The sequence below is a fragment of the Pangasianodon hypophthalmus genome, chromosome 27 (genome assembly GCF_027358585.1).
Source record: "Pangasianodon hypophthalmus isolate fPanHyp1 chromosome 27, fPanHyp1.pri, whole genome shotgun sequence".
Lineage (NCBI taxonomy): Eukaryota > Metazoa > Chordata > Actinopteri > Siluriformes > Pangasiidae > Pangasianodon > Pangasianodon hypophthalmus.
In genome coordinates, this window is record NC_069736.1 from 12,474,210 (window position 1) to 12,495,073 (window position 20,864).

Genomic DNA, 20,864 nt, shown 5'->3' on the forward strand with positions numbered 1-20,864 from the left:
CTTGTGATACAACTGAACCTGGAAGAGCTGCATTGTTTACAGCAGAGGACGTTTCTCAAGGTTCTGGCATCCAGGAAATGCGAAATCAACTTAGAATGTAATGAACGAAGCTTGCATACAGCGTCCCTCTTCCTCTGCTGTAAACAGAGCGCCCGCTCTCGCGTCAACACAACACACATGCGCTGTGGTTCTCTCGTCAACGCGCATCTGAGATCTACGCAGAAGTGAAGATATGCTGTGAAGCAAGATTCAAGATTCAAAGCGTTTATTGTCATGTGCACAGTGAGGAAACCAAGTTTCCCTGTACAATGAAATTCTTTCTTTGCTGCCCACATTGAATGCCAAGATAATGCAAACTATTTTTAAAATTAAAAAAAATAAAAATAAAAACAGACATATACATAAAAACAAACATAATAAAGTGTAGAATATAGATTATGTATATAGAAATATAGACTATGTACATCTGTATGTGTGAGTGTGCAATGTCGACTTGTGCAAAACAGTAGTACGGTAACATGTAGTAACAGTAATGTGTTCACATGTAGCAGTAATATGAAGTATATCTCTATGTGAAATTAAGAAAGACTTAATATTAGTTTTTTTGCGCACACAAAGCATTCGTATCGCTTCATAAAATTGGGATTAAACCACTGGAGTCACATGGATTACTTTTACGATCACCTTTATTTCCTTTATGAACTTTTTGGAGTTTGAGAGTTTTGGTTTTATGGACTGTCAATGGAGGGACAAAAATCTCCCAGGTTTCATTGAAAATATCTTCAGTTGTGTTCTGAAGATGAACGAAAGTCGTATGGGTTTGGAACTACATGAAGGGAAGTAACTGATGACAGAATTTTTATTTTTGGATGAACTATCCCTTTAATAAAAACTGAATTTTCATATATTTTGCACAGAACACTGCCAATGGAGCTCCAGCAGATATCTATGGACCTATAGATTTTGTAAAAATGCAATGAATTGTGACCTAATACTGCAAAAATGATTAATAATAATAATAATAATAATAATAAAGACGTTGAACTCTTTTATTGGACCTCAGCATGGTTTATAATACATTCGCCGCAATTCAAATGTGTATGGTTGTACTGTATATGTAATGTCAGAAACCAATCTTCTATTAGAGCTTGTACATGTGGAACTGCATGAAGAATCCTCGTTCTCACACCTCCCTCCCACTCCCTCTACATCCAGCTAATATATTTAAATCAAATATTTAAGAAAGAGTATGCCAAATATATTGTTTATATTCCTTATCCTCTTGTGTTCCTTCTCTTTAGCTCCTCTCTGGGCATGTTTTCGGCAGATTCTGGGCGATATCAGTCAGGCTGTCCCGCTCTTCTCGGATGTCCTGCAGACTCTTTTCAAGCTCCATCAGCTGTTTTTGTTGATCCTCAGTGGCTCCAAGGAGCATCTGGAACTTCCTGTTCAGCGCCGGGCTCTCCACACTGCCCCGGAGAACCTTGAGACGAGAGGCTGTCTCGTTCAGCACGCGGTCGTACTTCTCTACGTCTGTATTCCTTTCTGCTCGGTGCGAGACATGATTCAGAGGAAGGTTTTATGTTAGAAAAAGCACACTCAATAGAATGTAAATGGAAAGCAAAAAAACGAAACCAAAAAAAAGGACAAGAATGTGCAAGAAAAATGAATTCAGCACAGGAAGATAGAGCAAAGGAAAGGTTAGGAAAGCCATAGAAGCATTAGAAGCAGCCTTTATTTTGTCACATATACATTACAGCACAGTGAAATTCAGTGAGATTGTTAGGAAGCTGGGGTCAGAGCGCAGGATCAGCCATGATACAGCACTCCAGAGTAGAAAGGGTTAAGGGCCTTGCTTAAGGGCCCAACAGTGGCAGCTCGACCGTGCTGGGGCTTGAACCCGCAACCTTCTGATTAGCAATCCAGAGCCAAAGCTAAGAAAAGAAATGCTGAGTAGAGAAAAGGAAAGCCAGAAGAAAAGTAAAGGAGAGGTAAAAAAAAAAAAAGGTTTCTGAATGTACCTATTTGACCAAGCAGCTCGGCTAGCATGTGTGTGAAACCCTCCAGCTGGCTCTTGGCTGACTCCATGCTACCCATCACTCCCTTTAAAGAAACATCAGCCTGTGGAGCAGAAATTCATAAACGATGGAAACGAGTGAAAGGGCTAAAAAATCACACAGTAAAGAAGTGGCTTTGACTGCTATTCCAATTTATCACTTTTACACCACAGTCCATGCAAGATTTGTTTTTTACAATGGTTAATCATGACAACTATAGACAATTTATTGTTGATATAGTAAAGCTTTCTGTTAGGAGGTATTTATATAACGTTTATGGAAGGAGTCTCCAGTGCAAGCACTTTGTATCAATCAGTAAGTTTTCCACTACAGGCAGAGGCTGACAAGCTGCTTTGTTTTATCTTATTAACTTTAAGAGAGAGAGAGGGAGAGAAAGAGAGAGAGCGAGAGAGAGGGAGAGAAAGAGAGAGAGAGAGAAAAGAAAGACTGGTGATAGGGTGACTGTTTATAACTGCTATAACCTAATTGGTAACAGGAACTAGCTTGTTTCATGGACATTCCATAACGCTAAACATAACTATGAACTGATAAAAAGTTTTGACACAGTAATTAACAAAAAAAAAAAAAATCACTGGGAAATTATTGTGGTATAAAAGGAATAAAACACACCAGGACGATCTGTGTACTTAAAGCTCTTACAAGATTTCATTTTTTACAATGTTTCATGTATCATGACGACTAGGTACATCCTTGAAAGACAATTTATTGTCGATATAGTAAAGCTTTCTGTTAGGAGGTATTTATGTAACATTTATGGAAGGAGTCTCCAGTGCAAGCACTTTGTATCAATCATTAAGTTTTCCACTACAGACAGAAGCTGACAGCTGACAAGCTGCTTTGTTTTGTCTTATTAACTTTAAGAGAGAGAGAGAGAGAGAAAGAGAGAGAGAGAAAAGAAAGGCTGGTGATAGAGTGACTGTTTATAACTGCTATAACCTAATTGGTAACAGGAACTAGCTTGTTTCATGGACATTCCATAACGCTAAACGTAACTATGAACTGATAAAAAGTCTTATTACAGTAATTAACAAAAAAAATCACTTGGAAATTGTGGTATAAAAGGAATAAAACACGTCAGGACACTCTGTGTGCATAAAGCTCTTACAAGCTGTATGAAGTCGACAGAAATACGAACAAGTCCGTTCGTTTACCTCGTCTTGCACGTCTCCTGCCACATGAGCAGCTAAATTCTCCTGCTCTGTCAGCTGCTGCACGGCTGCATTCACGGCTGTCTTCAGTTGAACAGACACCTTCCTCGTCTGCTTTCCCCGGGACAAAGACGCCTTAGCATCCTAAAGGAGATTAGCACACGGATTTAGCTTCCTTTTCTTCATCCAGAACGGCAAAGAAGCAGGACTGGAGTTATAATCTTAAATATATTACTAATACCTTCAAGTGAAGGATCTTCAAGACACACACATTCAATCATCTCGACCTACTACTACTCGACATTTCAAACGATCAGACGACTAAAACCCGCTGAGGCTTAGTTTATGTTTTCCTCTTGTCATCTTTCCATGCATCAATAATAACTTTCAAATAAAGTAAGATATAGCCACGTATTAAATGAGAAGGTGATTGGATTTGTGAGATCTTGAAAAGGTTCACTTCCTCAAACGGGTACTGGACCTTTGTTCAGCATCACATCCTTTAAGATCTTCATGGATATTGTAAGAAATTATTTTGGGAACTTCCTGTTTGTGTGAAACATCATTTCAAACGTACCTTAGCTATGGCATTCGCTGTCTTCTGAGCCTGCGTCGCTGTGTCTCTTGCTTGCGTCGCATTCTCCAGCGCAGGTCTGAGCACTCTCTCGGCATGCCTCACCTTCTTCTTCACCTCCGTCAGGATCTTCTCCTCCACAACGCCCTCTCGCTTCAGAGCTGCCCGGGTCTGAGTGCGCACAACAGGCCACTCCTTCTCTAAGCCTGTTGGAGAGGACAGAATCACACACCGTACGACTTTTTGATTCTGCTCTTAGCTATGTTCTCATCATCTGCCCTTCAGTTTTTACTCTGCGTTTAAGGAATAAAACATCACGGAGCATGCTGTTATAGGAAAACAATCAATGCTGTGATACGGCCCAATGCAGAGTTGTTCCTGACTGTTACGAAGCACTGACACTGGAGACTCCTTACAAAAATAGACAGAAATCTTCACCATATCAACGATTACACACAGTCTTTAACACACAGTCTCTCTTTACATGGATCGTCTGCCATACAAAATCCTTGTGTATGTCGTTACTATGGAAACGATAACGTATTCGAACGAGTGCACATCCTTTTGGAAGGAGTCTCCAGTTTTAGAGGTAACTCTTCAAGATGGAGGGATTTAAAGTTTCTTGGCTGGTGATTGAGCAACTGTTTATGCTGTAGCTGCTATAATGTAAGTGATAACAGGGATACAATGCATGTGTCCTTCTTTAATAAATTAAAAAATTGTTCAAGTTGGCTGTAATAGAAAATAAATAAAACCAGATGTTATTAGGGAAAAAAAACAGCTTCACGCTGGGCTGCATCACCCTGTCATGGCTCGAGCTGGAGCACATGCAAGTGCAGAGAGAATTTGAATAAAGTGCTTGGTAACGTTACAACATGGCGTGAACACAATAACGAACAACAACAGCTTGACCCTGAGTGCTACACAAGACGGAACATTAAAATACTGGTGCTAATGTGATTCTCGTGGTCATGTGCCATGGTGTGCGACGTGATCCTGTGACGTGCAAGGGCTGATGGGTATTGTAGTCCTGCGCTGCTATCTGCATGAACCTAACACACGCCAACGTCATTGATTATTTTCCTGTAACAGCATGCCTTGTCATCTTTTATTCCTTGATTGTTGTATTTTATTATACTCTGCACTTCTATCTCAGCTGCCTTGACATACCCTACTATCTATCCTGCAGTTTCTCTTCTACTCCATTTTATTTATATTATATTTGTATTATCTATCATTGAACCTACTGTTTCTTTCTCAGTAGAATGCAGCAATTTAATTTTATTTCTATTCCAATCTATTTATTTTTTTAGATATAGTATTTACCCGTTCATTCTATTCGATTAGCGCTATAGTGTATTCTTCTCAACCTTACGATACTGTAGCTGCTGTTCCTTTTTTAATAAAGTATAGTCTTTCTATTTCTATTTCTATTCCTTTGTTTTGTACTTTATTTTCCAATTTCAAAGCTGCAATTCTTTCAAATACTCCATTCTATAAACCCAGAGACTATTGGGCATTATGCTAGAAATAACACATTAAGAAGGTGATGGATTTAAATAAATAAATAAGTGATTTGTGGGAGGACTCCATGGTTAAAAGCTTTACCTTCTGCATGTCTATGGAGAGAAAATGCCTCTGATTCTATCTTCTTTCCTTCCACTACTGAAGTAAGGGCTGTCTCTCTGAGCCCCTGGGCGAATGCTGTCAGCTTTACAGAGACAGATGATGTGGTATGATATTGAGAAAGAAAAAAGAGACACAATGTCAACAACGAAGAACAGCAATGACAATATTTAAGGGAGATCTTTATATATAAGACAGAGCTGTTAGACACTGTTAGACACTGTTTTTTTTTTTTGGTTTTTTTTTACAGGTATTACTTCCTTTTATAGAATTCCTAGCGTAATTTTATGTTATATAGAATTATATAGTATTATAATCAGTGCAATTTCTTATTTCAGTCCTAACAAAAATATCCATTTAAGATATGCTAGAAATATATATATATAAAAAAAGCTAGTAAATTACACATTTCTGGGTTTATTTACAAGGTACGTGTCATCATCCGCAGGACTAAACAGTACACTTCAGAAAAATAACAGCTGTCTCTTGACAGTTGTAACAGCTGGAATGTATTGACGAATCCGTTCCTATGTAATCTTTTACAAGCGTCGTGACTAATGCTATGATGAATTAATACAAATGCAAAAGTTAAAAAAAAAGTCATACAAAGAGTCCAGCATGTGCCATGGTGGATATATAAAATTTTTATATTTACAATTACAGACAAGATGTTATTAAGACCTTCATTAAGTACTGATTAATTTATTTCTTATTTATTATAAGCAGTAGAATAGAAGACAATACTAATATGAGGTGAAATAAATGAGATGAAATAAATAAATGAAATACAATATGTGTCAATTTCCATTTCAAGGTACCTCTAAAAGGTTAAGAAAATTTACAGTTATATTTGTAACCTTTACAAGAGTGTACATAAGCTATCAAGCACTATTTGACACTACTACAAACTGTATTTCTTTTCTGAACTCACCTGCTGGAACTCTTCAGTGGTGTTTAGATTGTTGCGTGCATTCTCCAGCCGTGGTTCTAACTCCTCTCTGCTCTTATTTAGCAACTGTTGCTTGGACTGGATCAGCAAATCCAACTCAGCCGTCCTGTTGGCCAGGTCTAGCCTCTGAAATCAAAGTGGTAGCATTTTCATTCTTAAAAACTACAGCTTCTTTTTTGCTCTTTTAACCAGAGTCGTACAGTACGACTGCCCTACTGTGGCATTGAAGGCATTCTAATGATTAGATTTTGAGTTATGAAACCAGCAAGACGGCGAGAATTAAAAAATCCTAGCAGATCACATTCGTCTGGTTCTGAGGGTCGATGTACATAATTTCTACAATTTGTCTCTCTAAGAAAACAGCTTATTATAGCTCTAGTCTGTGAAATTAATTGAATTATCCATTGCTTGCTAGAAACACCATATTAGTATAAGCCTTTAATGATCTATTGCTCTACAGCTGCCTCAGTTAAAGGGCTCTTATTAATATTGCATGCATGTACAGCTCATAATTCTGCATGGCTATTAGTGTGATTAATTAATTAATGTGTTGTGTATTTTGGCTTTCTAATGTGATCTGTGTATACACCTGGATCAGCTGTGTATCCTGTGCTATGGTATTATCTGCTTCATTGAGCTCCTCTGCGGCGGTTGTGTTCAGGAGGTTGTTATTTATGTCCGTGGGCTGGTTGGGGAGGGTGGAGGTAACGTTTTGTAAAATGGCCTCTGCTTCTTTGTTCAGCTCCTCCATTGACAGGTAGGCAGCGTGGGTCTCATTCGCCTGTCGTGTGAGATTCTCTTTCAGCTGCTGCATCTCTGATAGCCTGATACACACATATACACACATGTACAATCACCATGACATCTTCATGCTCAAGTTAGTAGAAAAAAAAACACACACACACAGGACACATTGTACACAAGCACACTTGTTTTTACTTTTCAAAATCGTGATCGGAGAAATAATCAGGTATTAGCTTCCTTTAACAACGGCGCTGATTTTCTAAGATCCCAATACTGATTAACTTGTGCAGTCGGATGACTTACACATGCCATTATCAGGCGTGATGGAGGTGATTTACAAAAAAAAACTACGTAAATGACTTTACACACTACACATGTAGCGAAGATTTCATATCAATAATCACCAGGAACTATAAATAGAAGCTTCCCACACACACACACACACACACACTATATATATATATATATATATATATATATATATATATATATATATATATATAGTGTGTGTGTGTGTGTGTGGGAAGCTTCTATATATATATATATGTATAAAACAATATTGTGTGTAACACTGTGTAAGAGTAAAAAAAGGCAGTGAAACATAGACAAACCACTTAAACTGCTTTAATTATTTAAATGAAAACCTTTTCACAGGCTCAATTTGAATACTGTTGGCATCAAAGGTGAGATATCTACATAGAAAACATGAAACCAGCTTAACTACAGTAATATTAAGTTAGTACTTCCAGAAACATTCTTGCTTGAAGTGATTGTTTTTTGTTGTTGTTGGTAAATGGCAGAAACAGGCTTCCACAAATTTAATACTTGCCCGTTATTCGTGTTAATTAGCGCACACAATTGCTAATCAAAAAGTCAATTTCAGCACTAGGAAATCACGTTGTACTTAAGGAATCTTGCATAGACACTGTCCTTTTTTTTTGTCCCTGTTCGAATATTCAGTAAGGCAAATCTGGAAGATGTTTTGCTCATTTGAAAGACACAATATCCTATAGATTCTGGTAGTAAAACAGTTTTTTTTGTTTGCATGTCTTTATACATGCAAACCTTTAGTAAATCAAGGCTTGTGTGGTGTGTTAGGAGTATGTACTGTATGTGTTACCATTTGATTGAAATATATGGCATCACAAGGGTTTCACCGAGTGAAACAAAAGATGTGGATACCGAACAGTTCGATGTTCAACTGTTAAAAATGTAAATATTATATTCTTGAGTATTAAGTATCAATGGACTATGGACAATGTTAGCTTATTCTAACAGATTTTTAACACAATCAGCTTGCTAGTAGACTCACTATTTCTCAAAAGCACCATCAAAATATTCCCACAATGCATCAGCTTTTATACAACACACGCGCATCATTACTCACCGCTCAGTAAGCGCTTGTAAATGGCGCTCTGTTGAGTTATCCTCCAGCAGATCCAGCAGTACGGAATAAGTTTTGTTAGACACTTTTAAAGCCTCTCCAGCTAGCCCTTCGATATGAGCAGCCATTTCTTTATGACTGAAAAAACAAAACGAAGAAATGGGTCTTAACATCAGATAGTTACTTCTGATCGAAAAACTTAGATCTCAGTTACTTTGAAGTGCTGGATTTAAATTGTATTAAATTATATTACATCTGATTTTATTTGTCTACTAAATATCAATATTTTGGTATTTTATTTAGGCTTAAACCTATGTTAGCACTTGATAGCACTGATTCCTCTAATATCAGTTCCCCTGAACTGATATTATTGGAAGATAATTGCATTTTCCCAACCCACGCATGCATTGATGTGTGTTATTTATTTACTAGAGCTGCATACAGATTAGGGGTGTAACACAATGGCACCTTCTGTATCTGTGTCTGTTTAGTGCTTGAAATATCCACATCTGGCATTAAACCCAATCCCAATCTGGCATTTAATTGTCTTTTGTGTCCCGTATTGCATTAGTGTTGGGTTGCATCTTAGTAAATTGTAATTGTGAACTGCTGTTGTTGTTGTTCCTCTTTCGGCTGCTCCCATTAGGGGGCGCCACAGCAGATCAAAAGTCCACGTATTTGATTTAGCACAGTTTTTATGACGGATGCCCTTCCTGACGCAACCCTCCCCAGTTTTATCCGGGTTTGGGCCTGGCACTGAGAGCGCACTGTTGCACGCAACCCCAGTGGCAGTGGTTGGTTCCCTGGCCAGGAATCGAACGCGGGCCGCAGCGATGAGAGCACTGTGGTCTAACCACTAGTCCTTCAGGGACCCAAATTGTAATTATGAACTATAAAGGTGCTAAATAAATTGATTCATCTTCAGTAACTGCTTTATCCTGATCAGGGTCACGGTAGATCCGGAGCCTATCCCAGCAACACTGGGTGTGATGCAGGAGGATTTACCAGGATGCCAGTCCATTGCAGGGCACTCATTCACACATGGGGCAGTTTAACATATCGACATGTCCAATCAGCCTATCTCCATGCTTTTGGACAGTTCCAGGAGGTAACCCACAGGAACATGGGAAGAACATGTGAAACTCCACACAGACAGTAACTAGAGAGCTCAAGATCAAACCCAGGAGCCTAGAGGTGTGAGGCAGCAACGCTACCCACTGCACCACTGTGCCACCCTGCTAAATAAATAAAACTTATAAAATTATCATTACTGTCAATTATCCTACAGGCGACTCTGCAGAATCTTTTATTAGACACTTCCAAAGCTTCCAATCACTCTGGAACCTTTGATTCAAGTTGATCGTATGTCATTTGATTCAAACTGCTGTCTAAAAACTATGCATGGTTAAGATTCTCAAACCTGCTGGTGGCCCTTTGTGAAGCCACCAGTTTTAAGTGCCTTTATCTACTTCATTACTCCAAGGAACACAATTCATTTTTCTACATTAGTCACTTGACTGGTAGACACATAATGAGTTCACATGACTGCAGTTTAATTTCCCAGCCCACCTCTTCACCAAAGCTTCCGATTCATTCACAAGGGCGTTCCACTCTGTCGGTCCTTTCGGGATAATGAATGGGATTACCTGAGACAGGAGGAGAGAATTCAACACGGATATTACGCTTCATATTCAAACCACATGTGATGATTAAGAGCTGTATTCAGAGTTGAAGAATATGTAGTTGGGAATTTATATCGAAATTGTGTGAAGGAGTATAAATATATGTCCACATGTGCAAGATCAGTTGATCAAAAACCGAGGCATGTCTCAGTTACATACTATTGCGAATTTATGTCTGTCGTTGCATGATATAAAGTCAACAGAAAAACAATGTTAAGACTAGTGCCACTGTCTGATATTAATGTTTTAATTAATGCAAAGAAATCATACACACACTAACAATGCCAGTTCAGAATACAATTGAACACGATATTATGAAATAATGATTTCTATAAATTGTCCACATTTCTACGAAGCCTTGGGGAGGCCACATAAAGACTGCACAGAGGAGCTCGATGAAGACATCTTAATCAGAGGAAATATTTCTGTCAAACACTGGATTTTATTTTTACATTAATTCTTGCCATAACTTTATGAACTAGCTAGTTAAAGTGAGTTAAAGCGGCCAGTTTGTCCCTATAAAATTGTCCTTCTTTTGAGAACACAAAATGGGTACATCTTGTCCTAACAAGTGTACCTCATGACCACAGTAAATTGTGCGTGCACACGCACACACACACACACACACACACACACACACGCACACACATAGCCTAATTGGATTAAACAGGACTATTCATGACAGTAAGCTTAAGTAAGCCTTAATATATTCACAATATATTGCACTTAATAGCCAAAAGGGGGGAAAATATCTATCTATCTATCTATCTATCTACAGCTTATCTCTGATGCACTGAAGTCACCAACTCTGAATACAGCAGTCAAGCAAGCGGCAGCATCACCTATTTTAGCATTACTTCACTGTTTCCTGGTTCATTTATTGATTTCAAAATTCTTTTACTGGAAATGTCTAACAAAATCATTTTTACTAACAGTTTAATCCAAAACTGTTAAGTCCAAAAATGTCCAAAAGTAACATAATCATAAAACATAATCATAAATTAAATGATCATACTGAATACTTGATTGCAAATTCATTTTAATTAATGACTCTTTCAAGAATTCCCGAAAGGTTTTCCATGTTTAGTGGTTTTCAGCTTTTTTTTTTACTGTTAAATTTGTAGCCATGACTCATGATCATTCAACGTATTAATTAATTCATTCATTTGTAGGTGTAGTTCTGAGAAAAAAAATGCTCTTGCATTTTAGTTAACTGTGTTAATACAGCCTGGTGCAACCGTTAGGTGAAAGGAAAATTGTAATGTGTCCACCGATCATACATTCTAACACACACTCAATATGTCCAATATGTCTCTGTTAATATCTCTCTTTAGGTCCAGCTTTTCTCATCATTTTGTTTACTGTAAATTGTGTCATTTGTCTTATATTACTCAAATTTATATTCATTTTGTGCTTTGGGAAGGCAGTGGAACACCACATAGACGTATTATTATGTCACGTGCAGGCTTATATAATGTGTAGGCTTGTGCACGCTTACTAGACTGTTAAGGTCCGAGGTCATCTCCTGAAGCTGTGCCTGTGATTCTGTGACAGCAGCAAACGTCTCCACGAGAGCTTTGCACTCGTTTGTTGCCTTGGGCGTCCTATTCTCTTCCTCACTGCTTGTGCTTCCTTCTTCCTTCAGGAGGCTGCAGTTCATTATACTGGCAAAGTCGTGCAGCTGCAGCTGTAGGGCTTGTGCAGATGTTTCCAGCTGTGTGAACTGGCTGATGAAAGCTTCTCGTGCCTCTGTACAAAAAAAAAAACAAAACAAGAAGAAAAGAGTAATTGCATGATTAATATTGCTATATTGAGGCTGTTAAAGCTCAGAAACTTTCACTAGAACTTTTTTTTTTTTTTTTTTTTTTGCAATCAGCAAATCTATTAGAAAGTGACATTTAAGTTTTAATCTTTATTTAATGAGTCTTTCTTTAATTAATCTACCTTTCATCTTTACAGCTCACACACCCTGTTAGATAAGTATCTCTACTATAATAACACAAGTCTAATCACCTAGATTTCCTCCTTGGACAACTAAAAACCTCCTAGATACACTGGAACACATGTATGGGTTGGAAAAAAAACAGACTGAGCATATGAAAGCAATTTCTCCATTAACCTTGGATGGCCAGAAACTCCTCCAGCGCATTGGGTAAGTAATCCTCGCCTTGATGCTCGTGCAAGTGATTCTCGAGCCTGTGATGCTGGCGCACGTGATTCGGACGCACGTAGATTCGGTGCCTGAAGTTCTTGCAGTCATAGATGGAAAGCAGTCTCTCTAAACTGTGCAGTTGGCTTTTGAGTTTAGTCACCTGAGAAAAAAAAAAAAGAAATACAGTAGGGTCTGACTGCATTGTGTTCTCAAGAAATGTATAATATTCTAATAATATACTGTAATTATGATCATCCTTCATTAGTAAAAGTCAAAACAGTAGCATTAGTAAAAGCAGGGATGATGCATAGCAGGTTAAATATGAATAAAGTTATATATGAATATGAATAAAGATATAGACAATAGGCAGAGTATTAGTTTTGTGTGTGTGTGTGTGTGTGTGTGTTTGTTTTTCTCAGAAAGCTTGCCTGGCAAAAGTTGTGTTATTGCAAAGTTTTTACTTAAAGAACAGATCTCACTGAAGGGTTGCCAGGTTTCTGCAAAATTCCCTTCCCAGCGACAAATCAAAAACTGCACAAAAAGACTTGAAACTATCCCAAAATGGCCATAAGAAACAAAAGGTAGATGCATTTTTCATCTTTTTTCAGTTTTTTCAGCAGTTAACAGTATTGCACATGCTCTGTGCACAAAAATAATAATGAAATGCTGCTTGAAGTATCCCATCTGGACCAGTTTTCTGGTACATTCTGATAGTGTGTTCAGTGATCTTTTCTGATCTTTCTGGAATGTAGCAAACCCAAAAACTAAGATCAGGATTAAATGGCTATTATTGTCAACTGTAGCCTATACTGTATATAAAACAGTCTATTGATCGAGCTAGTTTTGAAACACAGTTAGCTTATTCAGCTTATTCAGTCACATTAGACAGAAGATAGAAATTTTGCAGAAAGTTCTACAGGGCATCTGGTTGAGGAGTTGAATAAAGTAATGTTCTGCAAATTGCCATTTGTTGGTATAATTTGTGAATAATTTTAGTTTCCCCAGCATTTCTAGGGCATAGTGGTGCAGTTAACATTATTTAAAAAAAAAAAAACATCCGCTACAGACGACTGCAGAGCTTCAAAATGCTCATATCTCATACATTTCATACATTGGTATCACTTATCAACAAGAGAGATGTAAGACAGATGATCAAAGGGAAAATAATCGATGACATCAGGGCATGCTGTTCCAGGAAAATAATCAATGATAGAGCGGTGTGATGAAGCCTGACATGAATTGGAGTTACTCTTACCACCCCAAAGTTGATTATTTTCCCATAAAAACATGTCCCAAATTGTTTCACTCCTCTTGTACCAAAGCAATTTGATAATGATTACAATTTTTATTAATCAAAGAAAAACATATCATACATTTTATTTGCTTGTAGTTACACTGAATGTTGTGAAACCGCCATGAAACAAGTTTTGTTATCTTACATTATAGCAGCTATGAACAGTCATTTTGTCACCAGCCTCTCTTTTTTTCTCTCTCTCACAACGTCCTCCATTCTGGACACTTTCCCATGTCGGAAAACTTAAAGCTACTGCTGTACCGGTGACTGTTACAAAGCACTGGCACTGGAGACTCCTTCCAAATGTCCTTCCAAAATTCACCCATATTAACAATGTGATTTCAATCTGTTTATATGAAGCATCCACTGTGGTATAATATAAGTTCCTAACTGTAATTGCTACCTCAGACATTTATCATTAGAAAGATATCATTCCCCAATAATATAAATGGAGTTCATGGAGTGTAAAGTGTGAATAAATGAGAGATCAGTATAAGAATGTCCCACTACCTAAGACCTGATTCATTCTCCAGTCCCTGATATTTCTCTACGTTTTCTCAGTAAACAATCGCCTGATTTTAATAGCTAGGTATGTTTCCTGTTGTAGGAGATAATTAGATCCAAGGGGAAAGTTAGTGAGGTGCTGTTATTAAGACATGCATTGACAGATTTATTTTAGTTCACCTCACCACAATGTCAGCTGGCTGTGAAATACATTATTGCACTATAAATGGAAATTGAGATGTCAGAGGTATGATTAATCTTTGATTAATATGTGAATTACCATATAGCTTAAGAAACAGTATCAATATTTTAATCCTAAGAGGAAATCACAGTATCGCAGTCCAATGGTGCCAGAATGGCTGGTTTGAGTATTTCAGAAACTGCTGGGATTTTCACACACAGCAGTCTCTAGAGTTTACAAAGAATGGTGCTCAAAACAAGAAAACATCCAGTGAGGAGCAGTTCTTCAAGCAGAAATGCACTGTTGATGAAAGAGGTCAGAGGAGAATGGCCAGAGCCAACAGGAAGTCTACGGTAACTCAACTGACCACTCTTTAACAACCGTGGTGAGCAGAAAAGCATCTCAGAATGTACAACCTTGAAGACGATGGGCTACAACAACAGTAGATCACATCTGGTTCCACTTCTGTCAGCCAAAAACAGAAATCTGAAGCTACAGTTGGCACAGGCTTATTGAAACTGGGCAGTTTGGAAAAAGACCAATGTTTTTCCAATCTTCAACTGGCCAGTTTTGGTGAACCTATCAATTCAGCTGTGGATATCAATAAAACTAGCTATGCATGTCTTTTCCTCTTACGCATCTTTTTGCATTTCTTTCCCAAATTTATATTCTTGTTATGAATTACATTGTCAGCTAAATAACACAAGGCAATGGCCTTAAGTTAACAAACAATATTTCCATATTTCTATGGAAATTTACTCTCATTTAATGACCCAAAAAATTTGTAGACATCATAATCTCCAGGAAGTGATTTTAATATTTCTATGAGTAATTGAGATGCATTAAAGGTAATTACGATTTATTTGTTTAAATCCTACTTTAAATTTTCCTCACAGTTGTCTATAATTATTAAATGTAAATGTGGCCACTTTGACAAAACAATTGCTTCAGGACCTCACTATCTGTGCCTCCATTCTCAAGCATCCAGAAAGCCTGAAGCATTATGATCACATTTATTACATTTTCAGTGTTCTGGGGAAAGTGTTGGCCTGTTTCTCTAGCTTTATATTCCTGTTTGCTGTTTGGCAAACACAAACCACCTTGGCATGCTTCTTCTCTCTGAATGGAGAAATGATGCTACATGCCTCAGTAAATTTCTACTGTTAGGAGTAAAATGAGCTTGGCTGGAAAGCACTCTTGGCAATGTGTGATAGCGGGACATCAGAACAGTGCAGTGGTAAGCTAGAATAAACGAGCAGGAGACAGAGATAAAGTACTGAATGTGTACAATGGATGGTTGAGTGTCTTTGAAATAGTGTAGAAGAAATTGTTGAAGCATCTGGTATAAGTCTGGTTCGTGTATAGTATGTCTGAGTCTAATAGCATTTAAAAAAATTCAGAATATCCTGTAAGCTGTGGAGCTTGGAAACTGTCAAAAGGATTTGAATATGATTTTTTTAATACAATATGTGTAACCCAGGTTACATACTTCACTTTTAATGCCAAAAAACCAAATCAAAACAAAAAACAGATAGTGTCAAATCGCTGATACCCCAGATTTCTTCCATAAACATCTCTTAACAAAAAACTTCACCACTATAACAGCTGTTATACAAAAATAACACACACCTTCTGACCAATCACATTCGAGAATTTAACTGTAACGTGGTATAAAGCAAATTATCAAAAATATGTGTAAACCAGGGTACTTATTTCCCTTTTAATGCCTAAAAACAGATACTGTCACTTTAAAAGTTACTTACTTCACTTCTACTGCAAAAAACAAAAACAGATACTGTCACTGTAAGAGTTACTTACTTCACTTTTAATGCAAAAAACAAAAACAGATACTGTCACTGTAAGAGTTACTTACTTCACTTTTAATGCAAAACAAACAAAAAAAAAACAGATACTGTCACTTTAAGACTTACTCACTTCACTTCTAATGAAAAAAAAAACAGATACTGTCACTTTAAAAGTTAATTACTTCACTTCTAATGCAAAAAACAAAAACAGATACTGTCACTGTAAGTTACTTACTTCACTTTTAATGCAAAAAAACAAACAAACAAAAAACAAAAACAGATACTGTCACTGTAAGAGTTACTGACTTCACTTTTAATGCAAAAAAAACCAAACAAACAGATACTGTCACTTTTAGATTTACTCACTTCTCTTCTAATGAAAAAAAAAAAAAACAACTCTTAACTCTTAACTCGGGTTAAGAGTTACTTACTTCCCTTTTAATGCAAAAAAACCCAAAAACAAATAGGTACTGTCACTATAAGAGTTATTTACTTCACTTTTAATGCAAAAATAAACAGATACTATCACTATAAGAGTTATTTACTTCACTTTTAATGCAGAAATTAACTGATACTGTCAATGTAAGAGTTATTTACTTCACCTTTAATGCAAAAATAAACAGATACTGTCACTGTAAGAGTTATTTACTTCACTTCTAATAAAAAAAAAAGAGATACTGTTGGGTTAAGAGTTACTGACTTCACTTTTAATGCAAAACTAAATACTGTCACTGTAAGAGTTACTTCACTTTTAATGCAAAAATAAAAGGATACTGTCACTGTGAGTTACTTACTTTACTTTTAATGCAAAAATAAAAGGATACTGTCACTGTAAGAGTTACTTACTTTACTTTTAATGCAAAAATAAAAGGATACTGTCACTGTAAGAGTTACTTACTTTACTTTTAATGCAAAAATAAAAGGATACTGTTACTGTAAGAGTTACTTACTTTACTTTTAATGCAAAAAAGTTACTGTCATTTTAAGAGTTATTTACTTCACTTCGAATGGAAAAAAAAACAGATACTGTCACTTTAAGAGCTGGCAATTAGCATAGTGAACGCCACATTAGTTTAGCCACGCCCTTCGTCACGTACACACAACAGCGACAAGAGAGAGAAAGAGGTTGGATGCGGTGACAAGAAACATCACTAAACAGAGAATGTGATTAATATAAGCTCGTTAAGCTTGGTTAACGAAAGTTAATACGCTAAACGTTTGAAAGTTTGAAACTTTTAAAGTGAACCCGGACTGGCTTTGTTGTAATTGGTTGTTTGTACTGTGATAATGCTGAATGGAGGATTTGGTGGGTTAACTCATTACATGCTACTTGCATATAAACAACCTGGCATTTCAGTGTAACTTAGCATTTCAGTATATTGTGCTGGTTATACACACTTTGTATTTTTGTGATTTACTGAAAGCAATCTACATTTAATTCTATTTGTAGAACCTGGAAGTGTGAATTCTGTACATGACGTATGTTAAATGAGAAAATGGAGTCCCATTTCAATTATGTGTCTATATTGTATGTAGAATCTGTTACTACAGCCTGTTTATGTGCAAGTTGAGGATGAGGATATTAGTTAATTTTCCTGTATGATGCTGTTTAAAACAGTTTTTCTTCATAGGCAGGAGTGCTGAGGAAAAGATGGTGAGCTACATTCATAAGTTTCTGGAATCTTCCAGTACCTCAGGCCGAAGATAATCTGCTACAGGTAAGTCACTTGACATGGGGTTCGAGGTAAGTCACTTGACGTGGGGTTCGAGGTAAGTCACTTGACGTGGGGTTCGAGGTAAGTCACTTGACGTGGGGTTCGAGGTAAGTCACTTGACGTGGGGTTCGAGGTAAGTCACTTGACGTGGGGTTCGAGGTAAGTCACTTGACATGGGGTTCGAGACAAGCCACTCCTTCAATCTGCTACCTTGTTGTAACACACAACCGCAATCAAAGCTTATTTGCCAAGCTCAAATGACTGTAGCAATCACACGCTTGAAACGGAAACTAAACTTACCACACCCAGCCAGTAGGATACTGATTAAAGGCTGTGAAGTACTTTGACAAACTGTTCAAAATACATTATAACAGTTAGTTCTGGTCCACTAATTTGATCGGTCGAGTGGCGTTCCAAGAGTGCCTATATTTCCTGTAACAGCACCGGGATGTTTCACTGTTTGTATCATTCCGCTCTTCTGTGTTCGCTACATAAAATTTCACTTTTGTGTTAGAAACGGTTACTACAGTAGTGTCATTGACATCATCAGGATGATAACTTTTGGCTTAAAATATGAACGCTCCTCAGATGACGATGAAAAGAAAGAAATATTTTACTGGAAGCACCTTTAACAGGAATGTACGAATCAGTTTGAACTAGCTAGCTGACGTGCTATACAGTGAGTGTGGCTTCTTCGGGATCTGTTTCCTCTAACTGAGCAAAAATCAATGGTCACATTGTGTCCGAAATGTCTCTTACCTCGTATTAATTTCTGGTTTAAAAACTGTTGTATAAAAGCAATATAGCATACACAAGAGTGTGGTTACACTGAATATCTGCACAGCTGTGATTACCTAAGGCTTCTGCCCTGCAGGCTCACGCTTAAATATGAAAGTAAAATAAAAAAAAAAAAAACTGTTCTGTGTGATTCATTAGCTGCTTGTGAATGACAACTTTTTCACAAGCTGTGTTTAAATGCTGTTTGTACTGAATGTTCAAACATACAGGAATATTAAGTCATGATTATAGGAATATTAAGTCATTTCGCATGTTACACGCATTTATACAGTCAAGTCATTAGCAAATCAGGGTTACAGTGATATTCGTTACAGAAGCTGCAAATGTTACTCCTCTCTGCCAGGAGATGTCGCAGTCTCCTGAATACTAGGCCCGTTCCCTCATTTACTTCCAGTTTAATTCCTGTTTCGTGTATTCCTTAGTATAGTTGCGAAGTCTTGCCAATTTCGTAGTGTTGAGTAAGTTCGGACCTTTATTATTTCTGAGTACCTTGATGTTCCTATTATCTTTTCTATATTACATATAATATTATACAAGGTATGTACCTTGATATCTTTGGTTGTCTGCCTGTGTACTGACCAGTCCCTGTCTAATTACCTTGCATTATTTGAAAATACTGTTAACATGCATTCAAATTCTCTGATTCTTCCTTGTTACAGGATTCCTATCTTATTTTGGACAAAATTGTATCCATTTTTCACAAATGTTAGTTCTTGGTAGTGGCTATTTGGATTTGCTCTTTGAGATCAGAAATACACACACCTGGTCTCTGATGAGACTGTAGCACACAGGGCACTCCTCACACTGGTGGGTCAAGGGGTTTTGGTAGTGGTTCAGCTCACACTTGTCACACTTATAACCCACAAAACCTTGGCGACACGGACATGTCCCGTTGGCGTGGCACTGCATGGACGCTGATCCCATTGGGTCACAATTACAGGCTGCAGTTTTTGAAGACAGAGAGGCCAAAGAAAGATGCACATTGAATGTTCTGAGAAATGTTTGCATTGTAACAGGTTTGTGGTGTCTCACATGCTTTCCGTATTTACATACTTTATTTTTTTATGTTGCAGTACAGTAAGGCTACATGAAGCCAAACATCTAACATGGTATCATGATTCCAAATTCATGAGAATTCCTACAAGCCAACTAATGAAATGCTGTATTTTGTTAGAGTAAATTGCAGGGATGGAAGTAATGTTGGAGTAAAATGCAGGGATGGAAGTAGCTCTTAAGTCTTTATTTGTATGACACGCATTAATGATGTTACACAACATCATGATGCTCCTAGTCATGGATTAGGCATGTGTATATGACAATAAACAGGGTTAATTTCCATTCTCAATATATTACAGTATCAAAAAACCTGATTCTTAACACAGCATAAAGTAAATTATTACTAATGGTACTACAGAAATTAGGTAAATTCTGATCTTTGCTTTACATTAGTTGATGATTGTGTACCTCTGCATCCTCTGGAGGAAAAGCCAAAGAATCCCATTTGACAGGCATCACACATTTTGCCCTTAATACCTGTCCGACACGTGCACTGGCCTGTGATTGGGTGACACGCTAGGGATGGGGAGCCAATGGGATTGCAGTTACAGCTGTAGAGGAGAAAAAAGAAGCCAATCAAAATCCAGATTTCCCTGGGAATTGGTGGAATTGATAGAATCCAGATGGAAGCACTTGAAGATTAAATGCTTAAACAAAGACAGGGTATCGTACACAGGGCAAGTTTCTTTGCAGAACATAGGCAAAAAAAAATCTATGAACCCAGGTTTTATATGTTGAAGAAATAAGAAAGACAATGTATCACTGAGCTGCTAGAGCAAACGATTCCCAAACTAGAGGTTACAATTTAGCAAGATTCACAGACAAGCCACATTTAAATTAGTAGGGTTCATGTCATTTTAGACTTTTCAGTATCTAGCATAGTTCAGCGATATAAATGGACAAATCTGCCTGTCCATTTACCTAAATAAACTATCGCTGTGTCTCAAATAGCATATTATGCACTATTCCAGATTGTAACTGAGAACTAATACTAATCAGTCCTTTTATGGTTCGTGTTTGAATTATAGAAATCTCTCATGTCACTCTCAGACCTACTGAAAGATCTGTTTTGCTTACCGGCCTTCTGGATTTTCTAGATTAGGATATATTTTTATATTATACCTTATACATTATATTTTCAGTGTAAGGTCAGAGTTTTTGATTTGAGGTGCAG

The 20,864-nt window shown here is 37.2% G+C and overlaps 1 protein-coding gene across 1 annotated transcript in view; it reads right to left on the reverse strand.

Moving 5' to 3' along the window:
* Positions 1 to 1,035: 1,035 nt before the first annotated feature.
* Positions 1,036 to 20,864, reverse strand: part of lamc3 (laminin, gamma 3) — a 121,196-nt gene continuing 101,367 nt past the window's right edge. The window contains exons 16-28 of the mRNA XM_026922053.3: positions 20,099 to 20,241; positions 19,397 to 19,575; positions 12,305 to 12,497; positions 11,684 to 11,934; positions 10,073 to 10,149; positions 8,507 to 8,641; positions 6,965 to 7,199; positions 6,358 to 6,501; positions 5,409 to 5,511; positions 3,804 to 4,006; positions 3,230 to 3,370; positions 2,022 to 2,121; positions 1,036 to 1,545 (exon numbers count right to left, since the gene is read on the reverse strand). Coding sequence (XP_026777854.3) covers positions 1,298 to 1,545; positions 2,022 to 2,121; positions 3,230 to 3,370; positions 3,804 to 4,006; positions 5,409 to 5,511; positions 6,358 to 6,501; positions 6,965 to 7,199; positions 8,507 to 8,641; positions 10,073 to 10,149; positions 11,684 to 11,934; positions 12,305 to 12,497; positions 19,397 to 19,575; positions 20,099 to 20,241 — 2,152 coding nt within the window. The 3' untranslated portion in view covers positions 1,036 to 1,297. The remainder of the gene's footprint in view (positions 1,546 to 2,021; positions 2,122 to 3,229; positions 3,371 to 3,803; positions 4,007 to 5,408; positions 5,512 to 6,357; positions 6,502 to 6,964; positions 7,200 to 8,506; positions 8,642 to 10,072; positions 10,150 to 11,683; positions 11,935 to 12,304; positions 12,498 to 19,396; positions 19,576 to 20,098; positions 20,242 to 20,864) is intronic.